Here is a 22,291-nt window from a genome sequence, read left to right on the forward strand (position 1 = left end):
ACTGAGTTAAAAATCCAATTCATTCAAACTAGAACAAGTCATAAACCGTTTCTCTTCAATGTGAATACACATATTTTATATCTTTAAAACTTATCAACAACAAAAACACATGGTAGTTCTCTCCTTGAAGTTTCAAGGAGAGCCGTGTACCGTTTCCCCATAAAGAGTATCTCCTATAACACACATCAATCGCTTTCTTCAAAGCTGGCTTTTTCATTTTCACATAATCCTCCTTTGATGAGAGGAAACATTATTACTGTATGTTTTTTCAAATGTCTTTACAAAACTCAGAAGAAGCAGGAGTGTCCGTGTGAACGATCAAGAAATCAGGTGAGGCTGACCCAGACACGCCCCTTCCTAAACCCCCTAAGGTAGGGCCCGAGAGGCTATCCAATGAATTCTGGTCCTCTTTGCTTTTGTGTGCTTGCCTGAGGTGGCATGTGGCCCCTATGGTCCATATAACTGAGAGGAAAGCAGAAATAAATGTCACTGGATAACACACATTTTCCATTACAGACAGGGGGTAACTCCTGGCATTAATACATGAAAGTGACAGGTCATTTACAGTCGAAATTTGAATCTATCAGCGAGTCCTTGGGCCATCTCTCGCAAAAGTAAGAACCAGCTGCAGGTATAAGTCAGCAATAGAGCACTCCCTGGCTTGCCAGAGGTCCCGTGTTTGATCCGAAAAAGCACAAGATGTTTAAAAAAAAAAAAAAAAGGAATATACAGACTGAGTGATGTTATAAAGGGGAAGGGGAGAAAACAAATTATCATTAAATGGTTTCTGTGCTTAGGATGTTAAGAAGCAGCAATCATTCCATCCTCCATGGCTGTACCTGTCCCATGCATGAGTCCTGCCCTTTCTGTGATGGACAACCTGCCCCTAATACTCTCTTTTCAACAACCTCTGGCCACCAGCATGTGGGGAACTCATCTCATGACTACATCTGTAGGCAGAGCCTTGGAATGTTGCTCAAATGTACAAAGTGTGAATGCACAACAGCCCAGTGAGTACCACCAGGATACTTTTATTTCATTGAGAATGGCTTATTTCCTGTGCATAATCAATAACTTATTCTTTCCCAATTGTAAGCAAAATAAATATTTGACTTTTAAACTAAACAATGATATTGTAAGACACATGGTTGTGTCATGAAGCTTTTTTTGTTTGTTTGTTTTTGTTTTTAGCCTAACCTATTCACATAACATTGTTTCTCTTAACCACTCACAGGCAGACACTAGGGAACATGCTCCTGGGCTGGTTTTTCATTCTCTCCCAAGCAGTTACTCTGCATGAGTACAACCAACAACTGCCTTTTCTGGATGCAATCAATACACTGCAAACTGTGGGGGTCACAGGTGCCTTTGTAAGGCAGTCATCGGATCAAGTTGCAAACTTCAAGCTACTGCCAGAAGCCTGTTCACTGGGTTAACTACTGTAGGCTGAAACAGATTACCGAGGCTGGTTAAGAGAAGCAAGCACTCCTTCTGTAAGCAGACATCTATCCACAGAGTAACACTGTTTCAAAACGTGTACAAAGCTAAAAGCTACACGGTCCTTTGGTTTCAGCTGAATAAAATGACAAGACATCTCAGCAATAAGGCTTTAATGTCTGATCAGGGAAGCAGTATCACATGGTGCACTCCAACCCTTACTCTGGGCAAGCAGTTTGCAACCACTTGGAGAGGGGCAGAAGTTGCTGTTGCAGCTGAGGAGCTGCAGAAATCGTTTACAATTTGGCAGGGAGGGTGCTCTAACCACTCACTGGGCATTTCCTATAGATCAAGAGAAAGCCTGTTGGCACCCCCCCCCCCCCCCCGCCTTCCTCTTAGGCTGCTTTTCATAGCACAGGAGTTATTGAATACTGGCTTCTTGCCAAGTGGCTTTACGTGAGATTTGGCAAAAATGACCAACCACGCGCGCACGCGTCTGCCTTCACCTCATTTTCTTTCCACGGCCACTTCCCAGGCCGCTGCTCAAGAACTCCATGTGTCCATTTACTGGATTGAAACAAACCGAGCACGCATAGGGTGAGCCACACAAAGCATATGCTTTTCCAGCCCATTCTGATTTCCCAAACAGTGGGAGCCTCGCCCCTGGGGATGCTGAAGGGGGAAACGCAGCTGCTGCTGCTGTTTTGGAGGCAGGAGACCCCACACATACACACTCCCCAAACCCTACCACCACCACCACCACCACCAGGCTTACCTGTTTCTTTGTGCTGGACCTCTGCCAGGTGCAAGTCATTCAAAAGGTGCTCCAAGATCTTCTCCGGGGTCCCAGACACCACCACATATCTGTCAGAGAGCAGAGAGTCCACTGAGTCATCCTCAGTGGACGACTGTGAGCGGCTGCTCCATTCATCATCCTCATCTTCTTCGTCGATGTATTTGAAATAAGGCACATCGAAGGTAGGCAAGGGCAGCTGGCGCCCCGAGAGAGCCTCGGAATCTTTCCTCTCTAGATGGGGGTCAAAGACCCGCAGGCGGGAGCTGCCCATTGTGAACGGTGCCTAACAAAGGCATCCCCCTAAAGGCTAAAAGATCTTGCCATCCTTGTCCTTTCACTGGGAGCTGAGTCCATCTGGCTGCTAAGAGCTCTGCAGTCAGCTAGAACGCTGGAGAGGCGGAGAGAAAAGCGGGAGGGAGGGAGGGAGGGAGGGTAGGGCAGGCGGCAGCAGAGCGAGTGAGCGAGAGGGAGCAGGGAGGGAAAACAGCGGAAAGGAAGGAAACCCAGAACGTGGCTGGGCTGCGGGGAATCTCACCTGGCGTCGCTCTCCGCACCCCCCGTGGTGGGGGCTGGGCCACAGCTCGCTACTTTCTTCAGCACCAGCACCCTCTGGCCTTGCTCTTTAACCTGAACCATCGCCACTTCATCATCTTGCTTTAATTGTAGATCAGAGTGATGGATGAGAGAAGGAAAAGGGGAAAGAAAATTAAAAAAGAAGCCAACTATCCTCACCTCATTTCTTCAAAGAGCTGGGAGGAATTAGGCGCCTGGTCAGGCATTAATAAGTACAGAATCTAGGCTCAAGGTCTCTGGAAACACAGAAAGCCTTAGAGACTTAAAGGTGCCAAGGCAGAGTGTGTTGTGCATGAGAGAGAGAGAGAGAGAGAGAAAGAGAGAGAGAGTGAGTGTGTGTGTGTGTGTGTGTGTGTGTGTGTGTGTGTGTGTGTGAAATGAGGATTCCAAGAGTTTATTTTTACAACTACCCTCAGGGACAATTTGATTTAGGGAATAGAAACTTAAAGTTTCAAAATGCAGAGCATACTAACTGCAGTCTTCTACCTGGCTAATTATGCTTAAGCATTATTAAATCAGAACAATCACAGCCTAACTACTATTAAACATTAAAATAACGAGCCAAGGCTTGCTTTAAAAGGTGAGCAAATGGCAACCTATTGAACCACTCAGGTCAAATCCTGCCATTCTCCCCTGAGAAACACATACACACACACACACACACACACACACACACACACAGGCAGAGAGAGAGTCTTAACCATGCTTTTAAATTTATCAGGCACTTGTTTTACCTGAGTACACGCCAAGATGGATGTCTAGTTAGAATGTCCTCTAGGCTAAAACCCCAATGCCAGGGGCCCCTGCACTGACTTCCTTCATCTCTGTCCCATTTTAAAAAGGCGAGAAGCTTAACCATCATTCATTTCTGCACACACAGCTCTCACTGTGCAGAGCCAGTGCCTGACCTGGCTCAGGCAGGGGATGCTTCCTGCTGATCCAGCAGTATGGACCCAAGTCTAAGCCAGGGGCACAAACTTCCAGGGCATTTGCTGTGACACTCATAATGTGCACCCAGCCCAGCCACAGGAAGACCACCAGGAAAAAAATAAAAAAAGTATAAGAGACACATAAGAAAATCCAACTTCTATGTTCTATGATGATTTGAGAAGAAGATTAGAGCAAGAAAAGTTGCTTGAGAGCAAGTCAGTTTCCTCTTAAAGATGACATCAGCTGTTTGCGAAGGAAACCTGTGATAGCACATTTCTGCTGCTGAGAAGATCCTACCTACAATTAGGTACAAGCACATAGAAGGATAGATAGCCCACCCTCCTACAAGGATAAAAATGCCATATCCAAATGCCTTATAGTTGCTTCTATAGGTCCATCATGTATATCTGTGTATTATTCTTTTTCCAAGACAAGAAAGGCACTGATATCACCATAACTGCTAAGCAGATCAGCAATCCGACAGTGACCTCAACTGAGGAATTTCTAAGAAAATGTACATCCTCCCAGATTTTCTCAAAAACAAGCAATATCGGTCATCCTAAACAGCAATTTAATTGTGTGATCATTCCTTTTAAACCTCTTACTGGCAAATAATTTTGCAGCATAGAACTGATGTATTATGTTTCAGCAAGGTCAGACACATGGTGTCTGTGGCAATTAATGCTGGATATTCATTGTTCAACTCCCCAAGGAGGTCAGTCTGACTCCTCTAACATGAATACCAATGTGTAATTGCTATCTTTCATTTCTCCAAAGCAGTCCTTTTGTTACCCATGCAGCTGAAGTGAACTTAAAAGGCCGGAGAGAGGGGTATCTATGGGCCAAAGAAGAGGGAGCAGAAGCAGAAGGAGGCTGGGATGAGACACATTAAGTAAGACACATAATTGTATTATTTGAAAGAACAGATGTGAAAAAGACAAAATTCTTCCCCTGGCTTCCTCTAATCGTCAGCCAATATTCATTTTATATGAGCTGCCGTCATCCTGAAGTACGTTTTACATCCTTCGTGCACATGATATATGGCATTATTAACTTTTGCAGGCTGCACACATACATATGGATGGGCAGGGTTCCTCTAATGTCTGTGTAAGTGATATGTATTACATGGCTGTGCACACAGCAGCCATACTTTACTGGGCAGAGAATAGCTGAATCAGATTGATGTACTATCAATAGCATCTTATGTCATTGTAATAGGTTCCATTTTGAAACCTGTTAAAAATAAAGAAGGGAGAAGGCAGAGAAATCAATGAGTAATGGGGGGGGGGGATGTAAATGACCGGAACCTGCTGTGAAGATGCAAGAATCCTGTGTATTATAGCCATCTATGAAGGAGGGCTAGATTAATGCTTCCTAATGCGGTTACCTTCCCCTTATTTCTCTCCCTCACAAAGGGGGAAAAGAGGTTGTGATTTTTATGAAATCTTTATTTCAGTACTTGCTATGGTAAAAATAAGTATTAGAACTAATGATGGAAAATATGTTCAATGACAGATTGCCCATGAAATAGAAGCATTAAGACGCCTAATCGACAGTCACTTATGTAACAAATAATGAAGTCCTTTTTAGGTAGGACACACTGGCGGACACTAAACGGCAAGCAAAGATGAATAAGACAAGCTCCTTTCTACTCCAAGTTAACCGGCACCATGAAAACCCAATTACGGCTTGGCACACACCCCAGAGCATCGGTTCTCAACCTTCCTCACGCGGCTGCGACCTTTTAATATAGTTTCCTCATGATGTGGTGACCCCCCAGCCATAAAATTATTTTCGCTGATAATCTGTAACTGTAATCTTGCTACTGTTACGGATGGTAAGGTCAATCTCTTGTGTTTCCTGGTGGTCTTAGTCAACCCTTGTGAAAGGTCATCGGGGGTCTCAACCCACGGGTTAAGAACCACTACCCTAAGGTGTGGCTAAGTGTGGGGAACAAGGCAAATGGTTTGGTGGTCAGAGACAACTAAGCTGTTAAACAGGACAGGATCCTCAGAGGAAGGGTGGCTCAAATAAAACAGCTGATGCCTTAGGACACTTAGGAGGAAAACTCAGTTTTCTGCACAGAGGCCAACCAAGGGTAGAGACACATTTGTTAGGAAGTCAAATGTTGGCATTTGGTGAAGTCAAGGGAGAACTGAGAAGTGGGAAAACTATGAAACTGGATTTAATGAGAAAAACAGGGTAAGACACGAACAGCAATAGGAACAGCCTTGGGGAAAGTACTCAGAGATGATGAGGGACAGAAGCCAGAGGAGCCAAAGGGGAAGCAGAGGAGCTGTGTCAGGAGGTCCCAGGAAGACCCTGTCATCCCCAAAGTTCAAATGGGCAAGTCCAGGAAAAGCCTAGGCATCATGTTGGGGTAAGAAGAAGCCATAGCATGAATGCTCTGGAAGCCAAGGCAGGAGGATCACATGTTCAAAGCCAACCTGGGCCACTTACCAAAAGATTGACTATAATTGTGAAAAGGAGCCTAGAGTATAGCTCAGTGGTAGAGAAAGAACCATGAAGCTTTGCTTCTAATCCACAGGTGGAGGAGGGAGGGAGGGAGGGAGAGGGGAGGGAGGGAATGAAGGAGGGATCTAGAAAGGAGGGAGAGGCGTACAACCTGAGAATTTCAATATATGGGGGCTGGGGCAGCCTGGAAAGCCTGTGCCCTAGCCAAGAATGGGGAGTAGGACCAAAGAACACAAATGTGGGGAATAGAGACACAGCTAAGCTCTTCCAGAGAAATGGCTGCTCTTCCAGAAGACCGGGGTTCAACTCCGGGCACCCATATGGCAGCTCACGACTGTCTATAACTCCAGTTTCCAGGAGATCTGACATCTTAATAAACACATGCATGCAGGCAAAACACCAACGCACATTAAAAGAATGTCCCACTAATGTAGGACCAGGCTACAAAATAGACTTCCTTTCAGATGGAATCCACTGGCTCAGTGAAAACGAAATAAGGGAGGTGGAGATATTATGTGCAATGGCTTCTACCTTGGTACACCAGTACCGAAGCAGATTCTGGGGGAGGGGTAAGGGGTGCAGGGCATGGGGCTGGTAGCCTAAAGAAGCTATTATTGGGAAAGTGGCCTCAGGGAAGCAGTTATGTATGAGAAGGACCGCCTGACAGCAGCTCCTGAACTGCTGAGGCTAGAAAACACATCCGTGCATGGTTTTATGACCTGCTCTAAGTGCCCAGGGGCCTTAGAGGAAAATAGTGACTGATGAGGCCCATCCAGGGTAAGAGACAGCAAAGAGACATCAGAAGCCAGGGTGGGGAGAGGACATTAGTAAAACAGCCCTTCATCACAGAGTGTCTGCCTGGCTATAGAAGGGGAGAGCAGTTGTGATCATTGAGGGGCTATCTCATGGGCCAACAATAGAGGCTTTAGCCAACACAGCAAAGGTTCAATGTGAACAGTTCTGCGTAGTGAAGACTAGAGGCCCCAGGTTTGGGGTTGGGTCCTAGGTCCCAGTTTTACATTGTCTATAATGCTGAGAGTTTCTGAAGTGGCTAGTGTACTAGGAACATCTTTAGTGTAAGTATTTAATCTTTTATTCTTGGTTCTTGACATCGCTTGAGCAGGTCCAGGACTACAGAGGAAGAAGGCAATCTTCTTTTACTCAAAACGTATCCCTTTCCACACACCCACCTGAATTTATATTAATGAGGTCACATTTGGAAAGCCAACAAATAGTACCATCATAGGAGGCCCGGTTGCTAGTAGAACCAACTCTCAGCCCCTGTCCCCAGCTCTAAAGGTCTCAATGGTTACCAGTGGCCAATGAATTAATCAATCATACCTACAAAAGGAAATCTGCATTAAAAAAAATCCCTAAAGGATTTTGCACGGGGCTTCTGGGAAGGTGAGTTTGTTCGGAGAGCAGCACATCCCAGCTGCGTAGGAAGGGGGCTCTTGTACCTGGGACCCTTCTAAACCACCTTGTCCTCCATATTTCTCTGCTGTTCATTTGCATCCTTTAAAATATTACTTACAATAAACTGGTAAACAGGTTTTCCTGGCTTCTGTAGCCACTTTAGAAAAATCAACTGAGCCAAAAGGGGGAGCTTGCGGAAACTCTAAATTACAGTCAATATATCAGAAGCATGGGTAAATAAATAATCTGGAGGGTGTGATTGGCATCAAAATTTGGGGCAGTCTTATAGCGCTCAATGCTCACCCTGTGGGATCTACACCCTGGTGGACAATGCCAGGGATCTGATGCCACTCCCTTGGAGACAGTGTCAGAATCCAGTTGAATTGTGGGTAACTGAGCTTGGGTCAGCACAGAACTGCCCATATTTCCTGTTGACCACCCCAACACCTCATGCACACCTGGTCACAAACACATTCCGTGTTGAAGTCCAGTAAGAGAATAGAAAGAAAAGACACAGCTCTCCCTCACCCCATACTTTCAGACCCTGACACTGAGCTGAGCTGGCACTTACAGCTAGCCGTGGATGTTCTGTTTAAGCAGTTTTGTAGGGACTCAACACCAGACAAGGTTACCAGAGAATCATCATGGCTTGAAATAAAAACGCAGCTATTTATTCATGACATCTGAACCGAGAACGAATATCGTTCAACCCTCAGAATTCCCCAAAGCCTTATCTTCCACATGCTGCTCTTTCTTCAATGACAGTGGTAGCTCTGCCCTGGCCTGCACTCTCTGAAGGGAGGGTAAGACTTAGCCATGGAATTACCCTAGTTTCTAGACAGTAATCCAGAGAAAAGCCTCACTGCCTTGGGATCTCTCCCTGAGTCCTCAGAGTATCTTCTAGTAACTCTCTCCCTAGGACGCCCCTCAAGAGCATGAAGCCTCCAGATCCTTGCACAAGAGGCCTCTTGTGCTCGATTCACTGCAGGAGTATGGTCCTCACACTGGTCTCTGGTCGGGAGGCACAGATGGGGTAAAATGAGGTCTGCAAACTGCCCTGGCATTTGGTGTGGAGTGATAAAGGGATGGGTTATGGAGTTATGGAGAAAAAGCATCGTCATTAAGTGTTAAGCGTCAAGCATTCCCATTAGTGGCAGCAGGGTAATGGGGCACGCTATGGGAAGGAGGAAGCCTGCGGGTGAATCCCCCTGAGGAGAAATGAGATAGCATCTTGGAGTAAGGACCAGAGGACCAAGCCAGTGGCATGTACCCTGAGTAACGAATAGCTTTGGAAGGTGGGATGATGGCTTGGATGTCTTCAGTTCCAGGAGATACCATGCTCTGCTGTGGTCTACCTCTGTGCATGGCCCCGAGCCCAATGTGCGCATCTTCAGGGAAAGTCCTTGCCCCTAACACATACTTTAGCCCCAGATCTGCAGAGACCAGTGCTCATTCCCACTGCAGGGGTACTGCGGGAGCTCTAGGGACTTGCCAAGTGGATACCTCGCAGTTCCACCATGGGCACATTATTGGAGGCGGTAGAAGAAGAAACACAAAAGCAAACAGTGAGTAGTCCTCAGCTGTCAGCAGGGGAGCCTGCCTGATAAGAGGGTAATTGGATTGCAGAGACTTATGACCCCCTGCAAAGAGCCTTCTGGAAGAATAAGAAAACAGGGCAGGGCTGCTAAGTCCCCCAGAGTTCCTTGTGCCTGATCCACTTGCTGGATGAACATTGTTGATGTATTCACTCAGTTCCAGTATACGACCCTGAATTTGAGCAACAACCTTCCACTGACTTACATCAACTCTGCTTTTGTACCGCTGCATCAAACTAGTGTTCTTCTAAGTTATTCACACAGACAATCGTCTTGTCTTCTTGTTTGATTTTTCCAGGATGACAATGTGCAGTTGTAAATATACTGTTTTTGTTTGTTTGTTTGTTTAAAGGCAAGGAGAAGAGTGATGTTCACAGCTTAGCAGGCTTTCATTTTACTGTCCCGAGTCAAGCTTCTGGTTATCTTTTTGTTTTCGTACATCACAGTATGACCAAGAAAAAGTGATAGTGAATGCATTTCTTAGCCTGCTGGAAGGGTCTTGGCTCCTAGCTTGGTGCTCCCATTATTCCTAATTCCCTTCCCAGGTGACCTTGAAAGCAGCCTTTGGCCTCTCCTGGGGGGAGCATATCCCTGGTGCCCTATGAGTACATACTTTATAAGATCCTTACCCAGGGGCTCAGAGATGGGCTTTGGGAGCTTAGAGGATCTTCTGATGGTGTAGTGAGATAACAGTACAGACCAGCTTACACACAGGAATTCAGGTTTATCACCTCATCTAATGAGGTTTGGTGTCTTTGGTGTCTCCTGACACTCACTCCCTCAATTTAGATGAGATATCCAAAAACATCCTATTCCAACACCCGTCATTTGACCATATGACCTCTGGTCATCTGTTTTCTGTTCTTCTCCACTAAAAGATGCCATTCCAAGGACAGGGACTGTGCCTTCTGTCCTTTTCCCAAAGAACGGATCAGGGCCAGGCACATGATATTCACTTGATAAGGGTGTACTGAGCACACAAAGCCATGGGCAGGCAAACGAGGAGGGACCAGCTCCCTCATGTGGCTCAAGGTCACCCTTACGGTGATGTTCACACACTCCCTGCACTTCCTTTCCTTCAGTGCTGAGCATCTATCTGACAGGACATGTCTGGAACTGAAGTGCTCCGAGCGCCCACTCAAACATGTACAGGGGTTCTAGCAAACCAAGCTCCCGTGCAACTAATATTTAAGAGGCTAAGCATCACATCAGTAAGGCAAACATTAAATGTCATTGTCCCCTAGGTCTATGTCACGTGAACAACAAAATGACAGGCGGCTAAGACCATGTCGAATGGCAGGCTGTGTTATAATACAATGCTTTTGTACCTCTTTTTTATACCCCATCCTCCCCTAACCAGTTTTATCCTCACATGACTGACTCACTGCTCAAAAATCATACCAGATGTGGGACAGCCTGAGAGAAGATAACAGGCTGGCAACATCAGCATCAAGTCACAGGACCACAAGGCCAACCTCCCCCCCCTCCACACACACACACTGGTGCTGTTTCTGCAACATCAGCATCAAGTCATAGGATGAACATACCTCCCGATGGTCTTAAAGCTTCTCATACGGCAATCACGACTGCAACTTAAAAGCACAGAGTTAACAGCCAGGAGCTTGCTGGACATCCTTCCATCACACAGCCCTGGCCTTACTCTTCCACAGCAAGGGCACCTCCTCTGGGAAACCATCACCCTGACCTCCCGAGTGACCCCTCAAACCACATGGACCTTTCTCACTTGATGCAGCTTCCTGTCCTTCACAAACTGTGATCGCTCCTGCAGCAGATGATTTTATTTTGCACTCTCAACAGACTGGATCTTGACATGACACACCAGTGAACGTTTACTGAATAAGCTAATGAATACAAGATGGATGGATTGATAAATGTGGACTTTAAAGTGAAAGGCAAGAGGACAGCTGGATCCTGGAAGCAGTGAGTTCTGCTGTGGCTAAGGCAGGAGACTCTTTGCTGGGAGGTGTCCCTCACAGCAGGGGCGCCAGGCTACTGTGGTAGTGGATAAAACACCAGCCACTCTGCTGCCTTGACCATGTACTGAAACAAGGTACTCAAACAGACAGGTAACCCAAGCACTGGCCTGTCTGTGAAACTGGATCATGACAAACAGCTTGGGAGTTACTTATGAGCTCAGAATAACCCATTCTCGTTGGGGATCTTCGATTGAGAAGCTTATTTGAAAACCAGCGGGAGACAGCCCCGGGGCACAGTCACTTTTTAAGGTAACATATGATACGTCTTTTGATGTGTGAAACATCATGCAGTTATTAGTTACTAAATCACAAATGTCTAACGCGGTTTGCTTACCTAGCAGCAAAGGCAAGCCCAGCACCAGAACTAATGAGATGGTATTGCTGCATTTGAGAAATAGACCCAATAGGAATGGGACATCAGGGAAGCCCGTGCTCTGACCACACGGATAAACCTAATGAGGGCTTACAGATCAGAGGAGGAAAACCAGAGGCACAACACCGTTTCCACCGGGAGCTTCTGAGCCTTGTGAGAGAGTCTGTGATTACTAATGACATGCTGCAGGTAACTTTCCACCTGTGGGTGGCAAGACAGAAAAGGCTGAGTGTGGCTCAGTTTCAAGCTGTACAAACAGAGTGCATGCAATGAGACATCTCTCAAGTTGAGCCAGGCCTGTCAGCAAGACGAGAACACCTGGAGACCGTCCGCATCGAGAAGGGCAGGCTCCTCATTCTTTCCAGGGCTGAAGCTTCATATAACTCATCTGTCTTGACCCTACTTTTCTCCCAGAAGTCAAGAACGTTGCTCTCTCAACTATGAGGAAGGCACCTGACTTAGCAACCAGACATCTCTTCACATCTTGTACTGGAAATCCACACACAGCTCAGCAAACCAAGCCACCAGGGCCCGCATCTGTTTTGGTATTGTGAATGTGGGTACCATACAACTACAGTTCTTATTGGTGTGTGTGTGTGTGTGTGTGTGTGTGTGTGTGTGTGTGTGTCTGTGTTGGGCGATAAATGAAACAGAACCTTCCTCAGACCAAAGAGAGCTTTCTCTGAGACCAAACTCCATAGATTTTTTTTCATATTTTATCTCACGATTCATTTTTTTTCCTCATGGAAATCAGTCTTTTTTTTTTTTTTTGAGGTTATGAAGAAAAAAATATTGCTGAAAGACAATACTCAGCAAAACAAAGATTAAGGGTTGGAGGTGGTGTATGTCCTGCTTACTAAGTAGATCCTGTTTCATCCCAGCACCACACAAAAAAAAAAAGGGGGGGGGAGACAGAGACAGAGATGCTTGGGTGGGGCAGACTGAAGGCAGGGGTCAACTGTGTCAGGTGAGCAGTTAAGAGTTCCAGAACTCAAAAGCACTGGCCTAAGAAACCCATCTTCATACAATTTGCTCTAGCAGAAGAATAATTAAATAATGATAACTAGTTCTTTATTTTTACACCATACACATTAAACTAATAACAAGCTAAAGCTGCATGAATTCACCTAACTGAATTCATCACACCCAAATTCATGAAACCTAAAAAAAAAAAAAAAAAAAAAAAAAAAAGAGTGTTTTTTAGGTGTGAAAGAAAACATGAATGTATTATGGTATCTGACCAAACTTGACCAAAACCATTAAATATAACAGGGTAGACAGCTGGTAGTTGCTCAGGAAGAAGTGCATTAAAACTTATTCCCTTTAAGAGTAGTAATATAAAACAAGGTATCTACGAATCCTAAATCTAGAGCAAGTGTAGGGATCTGATGCTGAAGCTGGCTGCAGCTTGTGTGCTTGCTACGCTAGCAGAAGAGAGAGGGTGAGCTATGACATCTCGAGATACAAGGTCACTGTCTTCATGGTGAGACTGTTCCAATGAGCTACTGATGCAGCTTGACGGATGCTCTTAGACACAGCTGAGAAGGAGATCACAATTAGTAGGTTTGAAGGCATTCAGTGAAGGGGCCATTTATAGAAGTTTGGGCAGGATTGAGGAAACCATGCAAAAGTGATGCGATGATCCCAGGATAACACACACACACACATACACACACACCCGGGGGGGGGGGGAGATCGAGAGAGAGTGCATGGCTATAGTTGGAAGAGCTGACTAGCTATATAGGTGAATACTAGGTCCCGTTGTAGCCAGAGACATAAATGGGCTGCAGCCATTGAGCTCTGTCTTAGCCTCCCACTGACCAGGTCCCATTCAGAGCAGGAGAATGCAGGTGACCAGGTCCACAGAGGGCAGCACTACACACAGCAAAGGGGTAATGGAAGAGAGGGTGTGCTGTCTCCAGAGACACTGTCAATTTATCAATCCAGAGTGTGCCATGAGGCTCACGTGTCCACTCCCTACTGTCAGAAGATCTGGAAACTTCAGAGTAGCTGTGCTAGTGTTTCCAGTCCTACACGCTTGCCTTAACTCTTGTCTAGTACTGGCATTAATTACTGCGCTCAGCTCCTACACCGCACTCCCGTATGACCCTTGAGAAGGTACTCAGTCACACGGGTGTTATTGTTTTCATCGTACTTCCCAGCAGGCCCTCTTGTCCCAGTATAGAAACTCTTGGTTGATGGCCAGAATTGGGAATCAGGATGGGGATGTCGGGGGGCGGGGGGCAGCAGAAGAGAGAGGACCGATAGTAGAGTTAGCGCCACACACAGACTTCAGTTGCATGGATCAGGGATTTCGTGTGTTTACTTTTCTGTATCATACCATCAGCCAGAGCAGAATTGGGTGGGGTGGTACTACACATCCATAAGCTCAAGGTGAAGGATAGAGGGCCAGTCAAAGCCACAGAGAGAACAGGGGTCAGCCCCAGAGGGAGTACTCCAGAGAGTGCAGTAGGGAATAAGAGAGGGTCCAGAACAGAGAGCCAAGGTCTTGTCCACCTGTGTTTAGGAGCCAAGGCTGCCTATTTGGACCCGAGTCACAGGCATAGCTTTAGCAGAGCAGAAACCAAGTCAGATTCTGACTCTCGGGTGCTTTGAGCCACTTGTCACTCAGGGAGTTCCTCAGAGAAAAGCCAGGCTCATGGGTGCAAGCAAACAGCCAAACAGTGCTGAGGTGAGGGGATTGGGCTTTGTTAATGAGAGTCCTAATACAGAACCAAGTCTTGACGAGGGCTATCAAGTCATGTTGCTGGAGGAAAACATACTTCCCAAACTCCACGGCATCACTTGAAATAATAGGATAGTATCCCCTTCAGTGGATTTACAGGCACTAAAACAGGTAATTTATGCAAGGACAAACCACAGCCCCGCCCCAACTACCATTCAGTCAGTAGGAATTAGGTAAGTTTATGGTGTTTACCAATCCGCATTCCTTACCACATCCTTTCTCAATAAACCCCTGCCAGAGGTATGCACCATCTCTCCTCGTTTCATGGGTAATAATCAATGATTAATCACATAAATGTTAGATGACATTTTTTCAAAGAAGTTATGGCCAGAATCAAATTAAACCAATTAACTCCATCAAAGCTAGAATGGGTGTTCCTGGGCTCCAGTCCTAGATTTACCACTTACTGGAAGGCTGGCTTTTGCTTAGGTTCTTCAATGTCTTTGAGTATTAGTTTCCTGCATTGAACGGGATAATATGAGGTGGGGGATGTCCTTCTGCATAGGTTTCTCTTATTGGTTGATGAATAAAACACTGTTTGGCCAATGAGACAGGAAGACAGGCGGGGCAATGAGATGAGAATTCTGGAAAGTGTAGGCAGAGAGGAGTAGCTATGTAGGCCGCCAGAGGAGTAACTGTTCTGGACCCTTCTCCGGTAAGATAAGACTACATGAAAATACTTAGATTAATAGAAATTGGGTAATAATTAAGACAGAGCTAGCTAACAGAAGCCCAAGCTACTGACCAACCATTGTATAATTAATATGTTTTTGCATGTTTATTTGGGGCTGAGAAGAGCAGCAGGACAAAGAACCTTTTGTTAGAAAAATGTATGTAAAAGTCCAAGCTAAGTGTTGGGAACAGAGAAAGCCTCCACCAAAAGGAAAGCAAAACAAAACCTCTAAAAACAGAAAAGCATATAAACTATATAGGACAATATGTCATTCCAGTACATTAAGATCTACGTGTTAGCTGGGAAGTAGTGGTGCACGCCTTTAATCCCAGAACTTGGGAGGCAGAGACAGGTGGATCTCTGAGTTCATGGCCAGCCTAGTTTACAGAGGGGGTTCCAGGACAGCCATGACTATACAGAGAAACTCTGCCTTGAAAAAATCCAAAGAAGACTTAAGTGTTCCTAAACACAACTAATAACATCACCCTGTTGTGGTGGGAGCAGCTCCCTTTGGTACTATGTGAGCCACTGACAGACATCGTAACATCCCGGGAGTTAATCCCATAGCTTACTAAGCCAGGAGAAAAAGGAAGACCAACACCCTCTACTGGAGAAGGACCATGGATGAAGAGCTGGACCACTCCTGATGGAGGTCACAGTTGTTTCTCTCTGGCAATCAAGGAACCCCTGAACCTCCAACCGCTAAAAAACACTCACAGTAACTAAACTAACACATGAAAGGGGATGGGCAAGTTCAGGCCTCTAACTCTACCTTTTTTTTTTTTTTATTTCAGGAGTTTGTTAATGTCCTGCATCTTAGAGGGGGAGAGGGGGAGGGGAGGGCTGTCAACTTGCAAGGGAAGAGTGAACGTGTCAGTGAGATCTGTGTGGGCAGCAAAGAGCCTGATGCCACCAAAGTCATCGTGGCTCTATGAATCACCTTCTACCTGTGTTCAGAGGACGGGGGCCTCTTCAGCATGTTGGCATACAGTCCTTGCCAAAGGCCAAGTGAGAGCATTTTAGATTTTGTATATTTGAATGCAAGTGTGTGTGCACACGTGTGCACGCGCGCACGCGCACACACACACACACACACACACAATTTAATAGAGGCCTATTTGAAGGTAATTTAGAAAAAAGGGAAGAACTTCAGATCCACACTAGACTCTTCAGTATGTCTTGACATAGGGAAAGAGGAAAACACTATCGATAACCAAGATCCTTGAAGAACTTCATGTCCATCAACACTTGGAACACAGGAACTCATTCAACCCACAGCCCATTGTAACTCCAGATAATGGTCTCTGGGTTCCTTCATGCTGGGTTTTTTTTTAACAGGGAGATGATCAGTACTGAAAACTGCCCATATTTCTACCAGTCTATTCACATATCCTTATAGAACTAAAAAGCAAGCAAGCATGCAAAGAAAAAAAACTATAATTTATTTCTAACCAAGGTATTTTTAAGAAGGCAAATTAAAGAATGAAATCTGATATCTTGTTTCTATGGAGGTATTACAAATAGGACGAGTATGAATAATGCCACACACAAGAAAAGCTTTTAGCTTTCTAGAATTCCCAAGTAACCCCCTGCCCTTGTGAGTGTGTGTGTGTAAGATATTTCAAGGGGAAAATGTCAATACAGACAGTTCACTAGCAACCCAAAGATTTGGGGGGGGGGGAGAACTACACTAATTATGACTAGGAAAACCTTTTTATAATCTAGTTGCATATATAATTGTTTAGAAGAATTCACAGCAGGGGCTTTTCAGAAAAAGACTATGGAATCTGAATAACAAGGTGATGGTATAAAATTTCAGAGCAGTATTAAATGGTCAACCCTCACTGGTCCCAATGGCTTTGTCTACTCCAAATTACTCTTATAAAGAGTCTGAACCCCAGAAGCCCTCAATAATGCATCCTGATTGAGTGAAGACCTAATTCATAAACTTAAATTACCTGAAAAATTTAGTTCTTCTCTTTGGTCAGACCAAACAGAAGCGCTCTTCAAACTTACACAAGACAAATCGTAAAGGATGATAAAACTGGAGAGCTGTTAAGACCAGGAACTCTATTACATTTTAGAGTGTGTGTGTGTGTGTGTGTGTGTGTGTGTGTGTGTGTGTGTGCGCGCGCGCGCACGCTTGCTGTATGGACAAGGATCTTTCGGTGTGTATGCACTCACACACGCGTGCTAGCTTTAGAGAGGGCCAAGCTGCAATGAAAGAGCAGCTTCAGTATTTATACAAATTATGAAATGAAAAATTCCTAGTTACCATAGCAACTGCTAGACCACACGGAATGGGCGTGAGGAGATTGGAGGAGGCATCTTAGGTAAACACTCATGTTTTCTTTTTCTCATATTTTGTGCATTCCTGCGTGTTTTTAGAGACGCCGGTTTTTTTAGTCTGTGTTGTAACCACCTCACAAACTGCATTTCACAAGACCGGAAGAAAAGCAAGTAAAACAATTTGCCATTCTGTGTGTACTGTGCAACCATACAAAGTTGCTATTAAAACCGATTAAGAGAATTGTAAGTACAATGGTGTATTGCTGGAGTGCTCTGGGAAACCTGCAAGCAAACAACCCAAATGCCAGGATGTATACGGGAAGAGAAAGGGCTAAAATAAGGCACAGATGCATTTGGATACACAAGGAATATTTCTCTGATCTTTTTCTCAGCTGGAGATAGAGATATGGAAAGAAGAGGAGAATAGACAGGGAAGAAATGGGTTTACATGATAATGCATGAACCGGAAGTGTCAAAGACCAAAATCCTTGCACAGAAACCAAAAGTAACCTACTACTGCCGTGTCTACTCTTCGCCAACCACCAACTCTTGCGAAGCCTTATCCACAACTGCAGATTGTAAGTGACAAGGCTCCTGACTTTCTGCTTATCCTGTCCAGGCTGATTCTTAAGACGGGAAACTTGTTTTAAAAACTGTGTGTATGTGTATGATTACAGGTAAGGTGTATTAGTGTGGGTACACATGCCACGACATGTATGTGGGTGTTAGGATAATTCTGTATAACTGGTTCTCTCTTTCAGCCCTTATGTGGATCCCGGGATTAAACTCAGGTCACCAGCTGAGTTGGAATGAAACATGTCTTCCACGGGCTCACGTGTGGAGTGAGCACTTGGCCCCCAGTTGGCAGTGCTGCTCACAAAGGTCATGGAGGTGGGGCCTGGCTGGGGATGTATGTCACTGGAGGGTAGGCTTCAAGGGTTAATTTATCTTGGCTCCATTTCCTGTGCTCACTTGCTGCCTCCTGTGTGCTGATAGGATGTGATCAAGTAGCCAGTTGCCATGCCTTCCCCCAGATGATGGACTGTATGTATTCCCTCAGGAACTGTGGCCAGAAATAAACCTGTTCTTCATAAAGTTGTGTTTTGTCAGCGTATTCCATCTCCGTAACAGAAGATTAACCAATATCCATCCAGGCTTGCAGGCACCACAAGCACCTTTATCAACTGAGCCATCCATGTCTCTCTCACTGATCGGAAGACAGCAAACTTTTTTACTTAAAATGTGAAATCTCCAGTCAACTTGAGTCCTAGCACTGACGCAATTTCGAATTTTCACAGATCTGGTTTAGTGTTCGAACTTGGAAAATGTTTTACATCTACCCATAGTTGCCTTCTCTACCAGAAGATCCATCTCCACACACTGACTAAAAGCCTAGTGCCCAACCCTGGGGATTGAAGTTCAAATAAGACAGATGGGCCACTGCCGACAGAGAAACTTCTTCGTAAGGGAGTTTGACATGTTGGGAAAACAGTAGTTTGGGATGGTACTGTGCAGTGGTTAGTAAAGGAACCAGGCTGATAATAATAACCAGACAGCTTGCTTGGTATTTACAAGAGTTCAGTAAGTTCTACTATTTGTCAAGATTTAGGAATTCTAGATCACTGTTTTCTTCAGGACATTCTGAACTCAGAAAAAAAATAATTCCAAATATTTAACAACGATTTAAAATGTGGTTTTAATAACCTGATAAGGCAGACAGATTTTAGCTGGTTAGGCCAGATGAGCCATTAATCTCATAGCAACAGCATTTGACAGTAAATTTTTAGAAGTTCTAGCTATTTTTAGGACATAAAAGAACAGAAGGATTCTTGGCACTGAGAGGCATATTCAATTAGAGTAGGAAAATGAAGCTACTGGAAGCATCCCGAGCAATCAATTGATAGCCATTACTAAATGGAAACACCCTATTCCCCCCTCCCCACAAGAATTCAACACTCCAAAGTATGGATGCCACTTAACTTGTATGTACATATGTGGGAAGGGATGGTTTTAGAGTCGAAAGAAATAATAGATGTCTAAATCTTAATTTAATAAATGGGAAATGAGGCTCACAAAGGAAAGGACAGTCCAATGTATAATCAAAATATTTAACTTGGAAGTTTAAGCGACATAAACTTATACATGTGATAGGTAATTAAGAAATCTGACTTTTACATTAAAGATCTAAATGTAAAAGGCAACTCTAGAAGGTTGTGTGTCTATCTGGCCTTAGAAGTGGAAGGGTTTAGGTCTTAATGCAAACTTTGAAGTGAAGAAGAGTAGGAGACATAGTATTTTTGCTCACAAAAATTACTAAATAAATAGGAGATAAACTGGGAGGAAACTATATGTAATCAATACTACAACATTTTGTAGCCTCTATGTATAAAGAATTGATTTAAGTCAACGAATGGAAAATGGGCCAAGGAGGCAAATGGATTAAACAAAAAAGAAAAAGTTACAAGCATTTAACTTTTCTTTTAAAACAAGTAATGTAAATTGCAACAAGGTAGCAAGATTTCCCTTTCTCCGCTCCCCCCTCCCTGCCCATCCCCACTCCTCCGTGAAGGTGAAGGCAAGAAGTGTGGGCATTCTGGAACAAGTGCTTTCAAGTTTTGCTGACTTAGTAAAAGTTCCACAAGCTTTAATGAGAAATAGCTGGGCCACAACAGGAAAGTTTGTGCCTGTAAGTAGTAATTGTACTGGGGAAATACCGCTTATGGTATAGGTAGAGTCTTTTGTAGAATTGGGCAGTACTGCTGTGTGATTGGAAAACATGTTTGTCCCAAGTGGAAAGGTGTGCTCAATGTGCCGTGGAATCTTGAGGAAACTTCCCTGTGCACAAATTGGAGGCGGCAGGAAAATGAGAGAAGTAGTTAGTTGTCACTAAACTTTTCTTTACTTCATTGTGTCTATCATTTCTAAATTCCCTACGGAATTCAAACATTACGTTTTCAATTGGTGCTTTTTTTAAACTTATGTTTATGTGTATGGGTGTTTTGTCTGCAGATATGTATACATACTATGTGTGTGCATGGTATCTACAAAAGTCAGAAGTAGGCACTGGATCCCCTGGAGCTGGAAATAGGCACTGTTGTGAGCCACCATGTAGGTGATGGGAATTGAACCTGTGTCCTCTGCAAGAGGAATGAGTGCCCTATCCACTGACCCATCTCTCCAGGCCCTCACAATTGGTACTTCCAACCATTAAGAAATGTGCCTTACTTCAGGAGCACATTTATTCCCCATGGAGGGATACTCCCTTAACCTAGAGACAGGCCGGAGTGCCTAGGCCCTACCCCAAATAACTTGACAGATTTTGGTGATCCCGCCTGGAATGGCTCACCCTCCCTGGGGAGTGGGTGGGGGATGGGATGGTGGGGTCAGTGGGAAGCATGGGATGATGGGAGGGAGAGGGAACTGGGATCAATATGTAAAATAAGAAAAAAATTTAAAAAAATGTACCTTAATGGCTGGAGAGATGGCTCAGCCATTGAAGGCTAGGCTCCTAACCAAAAAATATAAGAAATGTGCCTGAAGTTCTGACATGTTGCCCAATACCTGATTCTGCACCATGACATAGCCCTATATCTCCTCCAGATGGAATTTGTTTTCAGAAAAGATGGAGGCATTGATTAATCACCGCCCAGGTCTGTATTAAGACATATGAATGCGTTCTTGGGAGTGTTTTTATAGCTAGAAAACTGGAGAGTCAGGAAAGGTGATGAGTAACAACAACATGTAACCTCTGTAAGACTTGGGATCGTTGTCATTTGTGATTAGTATCCTAATAGGGTTACATCACAGAAGTGGAAGAGACTAATGACTAAAGGCATGTGAGAAAAGATGGTTTTGGAAACAAATGTCACCGTGTAGCTTTTTCCCTCCTGGGAGTCCATCCTAGTCCCCCCTGCTGAATTCACTGTTCTTGACTCCCTCTGCCTTGCTTTCTCATCCTTCCTTCACCGAGAGTTGCTGCCTTCTGGTTCAAATCACAACTTGCTTGTTTCCTTCCCTGTTGTTCCATTCTTGGTCACAAGTGCTCAGGCACTGTTTCTATCAGTGGATGGAGGCAACAATAAAACCATTACCACCAGGTCCCTAAAAAGCTTGCCTCTGTGCACGGAGAAAGAAGTTTAAACCAACATTAAAAAGTGTCTAGGATTTCAACAATGTGAACTTTATGTGCGGTACGTAGCTAAACGATTGCCACTTGTAGGGCCCTGCCTGAAGTAAGCTCACTGAATAACCAAAGGCCTGTGGCCCATTTCATTCAGCTAAAGAATACTTCAGTTCATCATAGCAGACGTTTGTATATACCCAGCCCTTCGTCCCCCTGCAGGGCCACCAGGCTGAGACATTCAGCCTGTTATTCTGCATTCAAAACGAGCAAAGGCGTCATTTCCAGTTCTTCTGTTCAGCACAGAAGCAACCTCAAAGCTCAGGCTTTGGATTAACCAGACACTCTCCCACTGCATTCCTTCACAGAGATCCCAAATTAGTATGTGTAGAATATAAGGTGTAAGTCGGAGTTAAGATGAAAATACGGCAAACAGTAGAGGGTGGGCACAGTACAGCACAGCAGTTGTAGATAGACAGTGGATGCACCAGAGAGCTGTGCTGATCTCCCCGATCTCCAGCAGGAAGGATCTCTCCAGGGTGTGGTGCATTTTCTCAGGTCTGGGCAAACTTGCTTAGTATGCCAAGATTATGAGTAACGTTGATGGCCAGGGATTTTATTAGATGGAAATGGGATCTACTTTAAAATAAAGGTCAGATGTACCTGCCAAATTACAATGAAAATGGCATTTACTTGTTCAAGGAGTCATCAAAGGTTTTTGTGCACAAGCACCTGGCATTCAAGTACATTCTTTAAATGCAAATCAAGATACCACTGGTGTGTGTGTATCCATGTGCGAGTGTGTGTGTGAGTGTGTGCATGTATGTGAGTGTGTGCATGTGTGTGCGTGTTGCTAGGAATGGAATCCAGA

The 22,291-nt window shown here is 44.7% G+C and overlaps 1 protein-coding gene across 1 annotated transcript in view; it reads right to left on the reverse strand.

Moving 5' to 3' along the window:
* Rapgef5 (Rap guanine nucleotide exchange factor 5) overlaps positions 1–22,291 on the reverse strand; it is a 212,260-nt gene that overhangs the window by 56,131 nt on the left and 133,838 nt on the right. Inside the window, exons 10-11 of the mRNA XM_051177828.1 lie at positions 2,769–2,887; positions 2,213–2,301 (exon numbers count right to left, since the gene is read on the reverse strand). Of these exons, the coding sequence (XP_051033785.1) occupies positions 2,213–2,301; positions 2,769–2,887 (208 nt within the window). The remainder of the gene's footprint in view (positions 1–2,212; positions 2,302–2,768; positions 2,888–22,291) is intronic.

The sequence above is a fragment of the Phodopus roborovskii genome, unplaced genomic scaffold (assembly GCF_943737965.1).
Source record: "Phodopus roborovskii unplaced genomic scaffold, PHOROB, whole genome shotgun sequence".
Lineage (NCBI taxonomy): Eukaryota > Metazoa > Chordata > Mammalia > Rodentia > Cricetidae > Phodopus > Phodopus roborovskii.